The sequence below is a fragment of the Parasteatoda tepidariorum genome, chromosome 4 (genome assembly GCF_043381705.1).
Source record: "Parasteatoda tepidariorum isolate YZ-2023 chromosome 4, CAS_Ptep_4.0, whole genome shotgun sequence".
Classification (NCBI taxonomy): Eukaryota; Metazoa; Arthropoda; class Arachnida; order Araneae; family Theridiidae; genus Parasteatoda; species Parasteatoda tepidariorum.
Window position 1 is genome coordinate 18,726,349 of NC_092207.1, and position 10,504 is coordinate 18,736,852.

The 10,504-nt window shown below is 32.5% G+C and overlaps 1 protein-coding gene across 3 annotated transcripts in view; it reads right to left on the reverse strand.

Annotated features, from left to right (window-relative positions):
* Positions 1–2,309: 2,309 nt before the first annotated feature.
* LOC107444205 (acyl-coenzyme A diphosphatase NUDT19) overlaps positions 2,310–10,504 on the reverse strand; it is a 48,610-nt gene continuing 40,415 nt past the window's right edge. For all 3 annotated transcript variants that reach the window (XM_043052840.2, XM_043052841.2, XM_043052842.2), the window contains exons 3-4: positions 6,130–6,337; positions 2,310–3,444 (exon numbers count right to left, since the gene is read on the reverse strand). In XM_043052840.2, coding sequence (XP_042908774.1) covers positions 3,224–3,444; positions 6,130–6,337 — 429 coding nt within the window. In that variant the 3' untranslated portion in view covers positions 2,310–3,223. The remainder of the gene's footprint in view (positions 3,445–6,129; positions 6,338–10,504) is intronic.

Consider the following 10,504-nt stretch of genomic DNA (forward strand, 5'->3'; position numbering starts at 1 on the left):
TAAAGCTGTTTGATTACTTTTTTTAAAAGCAAATAACTATTTCAGCTTTACCAAATTTTATGCAATTAAATTGACACTCTCATTCCAACAAGTTTCTTTAAAAAATTATTTATTAATAATATAAATGCAATAATAAACAATAAAATAAATAATAAATTTATATTAAATAAAGCAGTGATATCTATTTTTAAGTATGTACTATTTTAGCTTAACCAAATGTGACATTACATTATAAAATGTGCAGTTAACAAATCCTTTTTATTAAAAAATATATATTGCTAAATAAATAAATTTTTATGTGAACTTAAAGATTTTCTTTCAGTATTAGGTCAGAAATATATTTTATTTGTGCCAAAATTTTTTTTAGTGTTCTTAACTAATTATAATTGATCTAGTAATCTGCTAATGTATAGTTTAATCTCTATTCCTAAATGATTTATTGATAAAAGGCCTACAATAAATTTAGCTAAATTATTTTAATTTAATACAAATGAATTTCTTAATATAGGATATTTTAATTTATGTGAAATTGTGTGTTTTAAATAATTTTATCCATGTGCTCAATACCTATGAATTGTAATAAATTCTACTTTGCTCATTATTTACAAAATATATCTTAGAACTTACTTTAGATATTAAATTTTTTTTTGATAAATCATAATTTATTGACCGAGCTTTTAGTTTGTTTTACTTTTGTAAATAATTTGTAGAAATTAATTTAGCCATTTCATTTTATGGTTAAAAATTATTCATACATTCCTTGTTGTAGAGTTAAAATCATGTACTTTGTTTTTATTTTTAAATTTTAGTTGTGTATTTGTGTATGTTTTTAATTTTACATTTTTGAAAGAAGAAAATGAGCTTGGTATAAATAAAATGAGAGATTAAGAGCAATAAAGTTAATTTAATCTTAGAAGACTTTTTTTTTTCTTCTCAAAAAAAATAGCTTGCCGTTTTAATCTATAATACTGTTTTTAAATGTTACGGTTAAATTGGTCTCATTTTTATTGTGTAAAATATAAACTTTGTTATGTAATAGATTTTGAATAAAATGTGCTTTAGTTTGATAAATTGGTTTTGTAATTTTAATAACAATTACAAGATATTTTATTTTTTCACAGACCACAAACAGTTTAAAAAATTTTTTTGTCTTAAAACACGTCTTAGTTAAAAACAGTTTTAGTTTTTACTTTAGCCTTTATGGAGCCTTATAATAATTAATCTCTTTGTTATGTTCCAAGTAAAATGATTTTTTTGGGATTCTAGATTTTTGCCTGTAATCTTGAAATAATTCATGGCTCATGACTGAGGAATTTTATGTTTGAGGGCCCCCACCAAAGGATATTTAAATAAATCCTATTTTTTCATCTAAAGATGTTAAAACAAATATTGTTTTCTAATTCCGTAATTTTTACTCATATGAAGAATTTTTTTGAGTGGTTAAAATTGTTTACTCTGATTTCTTTTCTATTTCCTTGATATGGTAAAATAGAAATCAAGGTTTGAAAGTTTCAATGAATTTTTAAAAAAGGAACATTTCATAATTTCACTGGAATGCCTCATTCTTTTTCCATATTCAGTTGTCCTACTATGATTTGTCCTTATATAATATCTTGAAGTTTATGATTTAGCATTGAAATTTCTCTGTTTGTATTTAAAGATATTTTTCAAAAAATGTAATGTACTTATTTTCTAGCATTCTTAAAATCTGTGAATACAGTAACTTTTTAAGACTTCATAAAAATTTCATTTTGCTGCTGTGGGCCGTGTTCGATCTTAAAAATAAATCTTGTTCAATTGTAATAATTTTAAACAATTGGAACATTGAATTACATTAAATTTTAGTCTGAATTAATATTATTGTTCTCACTTGAAATAAAGAATTTTAATTAATATGTTTACAACAGTTGCGAGTTATTAACCCTGTTGTTTGAAATTCAGGACAGTAAGTTTTGCCTACCTTTAGCAAACGCCATCTATGATAATTCTGAAATTGGCTCAAAATAATAGTACGAAGAAAAGGTCTCATGAAAATTGGGAGCAATTGTGGTAATGGTACAAATTAGTTTAAAAGAAGAGTAAAAAACGGAGCCTCCTATTATTTTTTTAAAAATCATATTAGATTTTGACAATAGAATATTAAAAAATATTTTTCATTGCGTAAACTCATCCTCCAAATTTTTGGAAACATTTAGCACTGAAATAGACAAGACAAGAACAATTAAATTGGATTTACTTAAAAGATACTTTAAAGCTAAATCATTAAATGTTACTTGTGAGTCACTTTGGTTAAGAAGAAAGTTTTAGTCTGAATTTATCTATGTTTTATTAAAATTTGTTCATTGGAAATGACAAATTTTTTGTAGTTTTATTCTTTAAATTGTACTATGACATCAGGCTAATTAAAAAATCCGGCACTTTGCAAATGTTACAGGCAATTTAAAACGCGCCAGGCTGATTGGAAAAATCCTTAGTTTCTAATATGCTTGTTATTTTTTTTAGACATTTTACAATCATCCCATATGGAAATGTGCAAAAAATTACTCATACTGAATTAATTTACTTTGGTTTAGTATAATCAGCCTTCACTACTCTCGGCTTATTGTAAATTGTCTAAAGTAAATCAAGGGAATTTAATATTTTCTAATTGGCTTAGAGGTAAATGATCTCACAGTAATAAGCCTAAAAAGTGTCCAACTGATTGGAACATATTGGAGACTTTTCCAATTAACACATCGTGAAATAACGCCGAATTGTTGCAAAGAGCTGAATTATACAATTAGCTTAAGACATATACACTGAAAATGTACAGTTGCATTATTTAAGGTATGCTTTTATATGAAACGAGGTTTTTCTTTATTATCACTGTCGAGGTATGCTTGGTGTTCGTAGAATTTTTTTTCTTCCTTTTATGAAAAAGCTGGAGATTGACAATACCAAAAGGACCATTTTCCACTTTGAAGTTTCCAAATAATTCACTGAGTGATTAAATTTGTCTCAGCGACAGTGCATAATTGACCAAACTAGAGTTCTCCTGTGGATGGATTGCTAGTGAATTTGCACTATGCATTTGAGTCTTTATGCTTGTAACCTGAAGTAAATAAGATTCTGTACATCCAGTCATCAAATAAATTAGCGAGTCCATCGAAGACCAAGATTCTTTGACTTATACCAAGACCAAACTGGTTATGGCAACAAGACCGAGGAGGAAAACATTTTGAAATCACAGGTAAGACTGGGCTATCGGTCTGTCCGGTTCGTAGGTCAAAGGTTGGAGATGGCCGCAAGTGGGACTGATGTTGCTAATTGCCGTACAGATAGGTCCTCGCACTTCCATTCTATGTACGTCGGTGTGCCTTTTTCTCATTTCATCTACGCTGACTCCGTAGTCTGGTCCTGGACTTTTTCCAAGGTAGTCTGGCTTTCTGGGATACATTTCATCGCCTAGAAAGACAAATTTTTACAACATAATTGTTGATTTTTGATAAACTCTCAATTGTGTTTAACAAATTTCAATGTGTTTGCTTTACGTATCTAGGCAAAATTCTACAGTACGTATTACAATGACTTCTCTCAAAATATATTTTTAGAATCCTTGTAAAAAAATTAAAGAAGCAATATATATTAGGTGTCGTAAATTAATATTTAAATAAGGGATGCTATCTGTTGTTTATAAAGGTCAAATTGAGAGCAAATCGGGAATTAAAATCATCAAAACCAGTTTCTTGGTTAAATGGGAATGTAAAGAAATTGCTTTTCTCCAAAAACAGTCTCCAAGCTTCATTTTAAAATAAATTGGTTTTAAATTATTTCAATCCCTCATTTGCTCTCAACTTGGCCCACTCGTGATAGTTTGAAAAGTTTTATGTTCTTTCTCACTTAAATATTAATTTATGTGAGCATAGTTTTATTTTAACTAATTTTTTTACTTAGATTTTAAAGTCGTGTATTAAGGGTGGCCATAGAGGAACACACTACATAGTCCAATCACCATGAAATNATAAATATTTTTTGTACAGTATTTAAACTTGATGTATTATGGTAAAGCTTTCTTAGATAGTTAGCATATGTCGAGGAGGTATTGCGTATGTTACGTATTTCAGTCAAAAAATTTTCAGTCTTGGCCTTTTTTCCAACTTGCACCCATGGTATTAAGGGTGGTCAGTGAGGAACACACTACATAGTCCAATCACCATGAAATTAAAAGTCTAAACCTTATAATATAAAAAATTAAGTTATAGTAACAGAGTGATTGTACAGTGCGGAAAAAAAACCTGAATAATTTTTGATCTAATGATTGGATTTTTATGTACTTACACTTAATAGTTCGAGGGGATGACTTCAAATATACTCATTAAATAGTACAGATGCTGTTTTAGGTTAGGAAAAACACAGACACAAAAACCTACTTTCTCTGCATAAACATAATTTTTCACCCGTTGGTTCTGACCCCCCAAATATAAGAGGTAGTCTCAATCTGAGAAATCAGCATTGGTACGACAGCCCTTTGTGGGTCTTTGCCTTCTTTTTAGAAGTTTTTCCCAATCTGCAATTAATTGTGGAACAAATAAAATTTCATGTTAATGTGGGATATAGGGCAAATTAAGCGAGCACTGAAATAGCAGCTCAACAAACATCAAGGCTACGTCATGAACTCCACCGTTCATCCATCATAAAACATTGCTAGACGGAAAGCCGGATTTTTCTTCACTTCATATCATCGTTAAAGGTATTTCAGTTGCTGATCTGAATTTTTGGGATAGTTTCTACATCATCAAAGCAAAAACTCTATAGTAAATAAACTTATTGCTGTACCATATTGTCAAATATTTGGAATTTTTTTAATTTCCTGTCATTTCATCCTTTAACAGTATATTTATCTCTTTCATATGACGTAAACTCTGTCGTATTATATCATCTCTTTTTTATCATTCTTATTTTACCATTCCTATCATTTATAATTACTAATGAAGATATACCATTGTGACTCTGAAACGCGTATAGATTTTAATTTTACCATTCGTAATTTTAAACGCTGTTTTTAATGAATTCTTAGTTTCACGAAGAATTAATTTTATAGTTTGAATTTTCTTAGTTTATTTCTTTACTTCGAAATTGCCGGGTTTTTCCCCCCCTTCATCTCTACGTTTAAGTTCTGCAGTTAATAGTAAAACTAAGGCAATAAAAGTGCTTAATTTTATAACAATTTTTTACAAATGTTACAATTATAATAAGTCCCGCAGTGGACTGATCGTTAAGACACAGTTCCCAGCAGATCACCGAAGTCAAGCATCACTGGCTACGGTCAGTGTGCGGGTGGGTGACCCACTTGGATCAGTCTGCGTAGGGACCGAGGGTGTGCGGTATTGGTCCTCGTTAAACTGTGCTACCGTAAAGTGCTCGACTTCGCGCGCAGGTCGTCGGGCTACCGAAGCGGGGGTGCCATCCCCTCCGCAGAGGATCAAAATTGAGATGGCATGTCTTCGGATCATCCTCAGGGATGTTTCCCAGACCGTCGCCAATAGCCCATTGTGCAGCTCCAGTGCGACGTAAATTAACAACAACAATTATAATAATATTTTAACTACCTCTTACTAGCCAACGTGTGCATAGTAAATACTAGTCTGAGTCGTACTGAGTTTGGCGCTATACTGTAGATTAACCCTATAGGTATAGATATATGTTCATGGTGGCCAGATTGTTCCAGCTGCCATTGTCAGTTTGCCTAGTCACTATTAGGCACTTTTGGATTGGTATCTTCTCATGGAGACAAGTTCAATTCATGGGCAAATAGTACTCATGTGCCATTAGTTCATGTCCTGGGAACCGTTGTCAACAGCTCAACAGTGTCGTTTTACCCGGACAAACCAATGTCCTGGTATAAAACTAAGAATTTATGATGCAGTCAGGTTAAGTCCAAAAGTAAAACTAGATAATTCATATTAAGTATAAATTCGGAGGAGGTCTTGACGTAGCATTATTCTGCAATATTACATTTTATTCACCTTAAAATTAATTTTGAGTTTGTTTATATCTTCGTGGATCTAATTTTATGCATGCGACTCGAAATTGGGATGGTTATTGATTTGAGAGACATTTTGTGACCAGCTGAATGGATAAAGGAATTACCTGGCAGAAGCGAGATAGCTCCATCTTTACAGGTGATGATCACAGGTAACCACCGTTCGACTCCCTTGTCACCTCTAGACACAGCGAAGTTTCTCAAAGACTGGAAGGATTGGAAGTGAATGATCCGCGACAGTTCGTACACTTGTGGTGGTGCCAAAAACACGGAATTCGTCGAGTGTTCTTCCAACATTTCCTGCGGTGTACACCACTAAAATTACGAAGTATATGCACTTAATTGTTATGAAAACTACCAGTAATACATTAACCCTTTGTTTACGGTATACCATGTTGTACCATCACATGTGGTTCATATGTTGCACCAGCCGTAAGCAAAGGGTTAAGGGTTTATTTATATCTCCCTAAATAAGAAGAAATCAGAAACAAAGAAGAAACAATTGAGAACCCTTCTTAAATTTTATCTTTTAGTTTAGAAAATTAATTTTTTATGAGTCCAAAAAAAGTACGCTGTGAGCAAATTTATTTCTGGTTTAAATTGCGAGAGATTGTTTCAAGCGTATACTTCCGATTAGATTCACTAAAATTCTTAACGCCGATGTTATTTTATTTTATAACCGGGTTTGAACAGTTGACGCATTTTTGGGTTATCGCAGGGCTCGAAAAACCACCCGTCCTCGGCGGTCAAAAATTCCCCGCGGACAACGATTTTCTCGAATCCGACGTACGCGCGGACGGCCATTTTTCCCGTTAATATTGGTGATACATTTTCAATTTTTGTTATCTTACAAGAGTCTAGCGCCTCACTTCTAAAATGACCCTCTAATCTAGAAATGCAGCAACATACTGCGCATGGTGGAATTGATGTTTTCTCTGTCTGGGAGTACTGCAGCGGTTGAAAGGGGCTTTTCAGCAATGAACTTACAAAAAAACACATTACTTACTGGTCTTAAACAAGAAGCGTTAAACGCATTTATGAACATCTACCTAAATGGAAAACCTCTTTCAGATTTCTGTGCAGAAACCTCTGTAAATCATTGGCTTGATTGTGGAACTGGCAAACGTCATATTTGATTCATTTAAAAAACGCAGTACCCTCGGATAAATTGACATGATAATTGACAGATAACTTAACCTTTGTTATTTAAATTATTTCATCAAAGAAATAAATTATTTCATAATAGAAATACTAGGTTTTACTATTAGTAACCTAGTATTTCTTTTATTACTGTATAATGTAATCCTAGTAACTACTAATTCATTGTGCAATTTATATAAATGTTTGTAATAAATAGGAGAAAATTATATTTTTATTTATTTAGAAGCGACGGGTTAGTTTCAAAGGAGGACGGGTACATTGTTGGACAAGCCGTCCTCGGGGACGGGTAAAATTTCTGAGTTTTTTCGAGCCCTGGGTTATCGACTATCAGTGTTCAACCTTGTAATTTGAACCCAACCCAGAAGACAGAGGAACTCATAGATCAAGAAATGGGAAGAACTAGCCTTGGTGAAGAACTTGTTGATGGACCTAACCTGCATTTGCGTTACACGGAGAGGAAAACTAAGAAAACCTGCCACGGTTTGTCCGATGGTAAGAGGATTGATTATAACCCTGATCATTGAGGGTATATTTTTTTCAGCACAGAGGTCGGTGCGAGCTAGAAGTAGAATCTGAATCGACCAATCATCGCTGGGATTCAAACAGGGGTCACTTCATTGGAATACGAGTGCTCTACCCCCTGAACCACCAGGGATCAAGGCGCACGGTTTCTATCCTCCATAGCTTCATGCATCTGTTAAAATTACAGGCCGATAAGGACTCAATTTTTCCTTTATTTGATATAGTTCACTAACCCATTCGGTGTAATGGGTGGAATTTTTGCTTACCATGACTTGGTCAAGGGTCAAATTCCCCGTGTTAAATGCCTGGTGTTTTATCAAAATGCACTTTTTTAAGATCGTGTCTCAGTGGTTCGGAATACACTCCAATGTAATATCCCCGGCGATTAAAGCGCTCGGTTTGATGGTTGGGTAGCGCGGTGAGAAGTCTGGATGTTTATTACCACTATCTGTTCTTGGATCTAAATTGTAGTAATGTAGAGCACGCTAGTGCCAGTATTGTCATCGGATCATCCTTATAATGAATGTATCCTAGAACATTCCCAATAGCCTATCAGTGTAGCTTTAATACGGCATTAACAACATGATCAAAAGGTAGTAATAACGACATTGGAAGTTTCATATTAACATTTAATAGAGGAAGCAAAAATTTTTTTATTAAAATCTAACAAATTGTTATCGAGTGTAATCAGAGCATAGGAGGAATAATACCATATCATCAAAAACCCATTTATTCCCATTATAAGCAGCAGTTTGTAATTAAAGGCAAACGTCTTGCTTTTTCATCTGGCGAACTCGAGGAACCATATACGAGTCCAAGAAACGAAAAACTTCATTCGTGCAAGCTGGCTACGAAATCCGTGTTTTTTCTACTCTCTTTAAAAAAAGTTATAAAACTCACATTTTTTTTTCTGTTCTCCCAACAAAATTTTAAACTATTTTTTAAGTTGATTGTCTTTAATTAATTTTCACAGCATTAATGGTAGAGCGGTCGGTAGTTTTGAGCGGACAATGCAAACTGTTGACCAGTTTGGAATGTTAAATTTCCAGTTGATTTCAAGATCAGTTTTTCAATGGATCGTTCCGTTTACAATTTCAGAAATTGTTCTGTGATATGACTTCCTTTTTAAATGCTCTACCTTGATCTTTCTTTAAGAAACATTCAACTCTTTTCTGTTAATTCCTGTCTTAACTTTCCAAGCTCTCCAAACCTCGAATTTATAATAAAGTTGAGAAGAAACTTGCAATCAACTAAAAATAATGACTTCGATCAATTATTCCGCAATAAAAGAGCATTAAACGTTTTGTATCATAAGTGCATAACATAGATATTTAGTGGATGATGATTGGCGATAGTTTTGGCGGCGAGTTTTTTTTAATGAGTTGGTAAATTTTTGTTTCAATTATATTTAACAAATCACTGAAAAGTGTGTTGATTTTCTTTGGCGAGATTTCTATTGTGGTTTTAGCTTAAACTAGGATATTAGCACCTATACGCTGAAATTTGGGGGTAAGTTTATTTGAATGTTATATTTCTATATTAAAATTATGAAAATGATTTTAAATCCAACTGTATAAAAACAACATTGAAAATCTTCCAACTCTATGAAAACAAAATTGAAATGTTCTTTGAGGGGAAAAAAATAAATAAAACATCAGAGTTGTCCAAATCATTTTAGTTTGGTTGTAGTAGAACAAATAATTTAAATGAATTCTTACGATAGTTTGTTTATTTTGTGGTAAGCGTTTAAAATTACAGCTTTTCAAAGAGTGGAATAAAGATTGTTGCTATTTTAAATAGTAATTCAGGAAAATTTCCTGCTTCAAGAAGGCAGCCCTGGTTTAACATTTTATTTCACTAGTAGGGTAAGTTATTTCAAAACAACGTGTGTATTTTCAAATAAAAGTTCTTATTATTGATATTTGCCCTTGAATTTTTCACCTAAGTCTTAATTTCGATTTGTTATTTTTAAAAAAAGATGTATAAAATTGCATGCAAACAACCTGGAAATAATTCTCTTGAAAAGATTGATTTTAGATGCTAATGTTTTTATTTTCCTTTACTTCGCTTTTTACAAGAATTTTTGAAATAAATACTATGAAAAACCGTGATTGCATTCTACTTGCACAGTACGTGTTATGTTTAGATTAAAATGTATATTTTAAACAATCTTTAATTCTAATTATTCTAATAAATAGTTCAGCATGTAAGAAGGCCGGGGTAGCCTGGTTGATAGGATGCTGGATTTGAGCTCGTGACAACGCGAGTTCGAATGTCCACCGGTCGAAGAATCCCCGTGTATGAAATGGTGACTGATGCACGTTAAATCTGTGGGGGTCACTAAGTTCTTCAAGTTTCCATAACATGTCAATTTCTCTGGGAGTACTGAATTGGAGATTGATCGTTTTCTGGTTCAGGTCAAAATTACGATCTTTGGATGAATGGAGTATGATTGGGTCCTCCCTGTAAAACGGCCTGTGACGTGTGTGTGATTGAAGTCGTATTCTTAACCATAGATGGCGCCACTGAAAAAATACGAAACGCACCCTCTGCCTAAAGAAAATTCGCTTGATTTCAAGTAGACTTACTGGTATTGGCAAGTGTCATGAGCATATATGGCAGCGTTACTTTTAAAAAGTAACGAGTAAAAGTACAAGTATTTTTCAAAAAAGTAACGAGTAAAAAGTTCTTATTTTAAAAAGTAACGAGTAAAAAGTACAAGTAAAAGTACAAGTACTAAACAAAAAAAGTAAAAAGTTAAAAGTGTAGTATATGTGTTATTCTTAAATAAAGTAACCT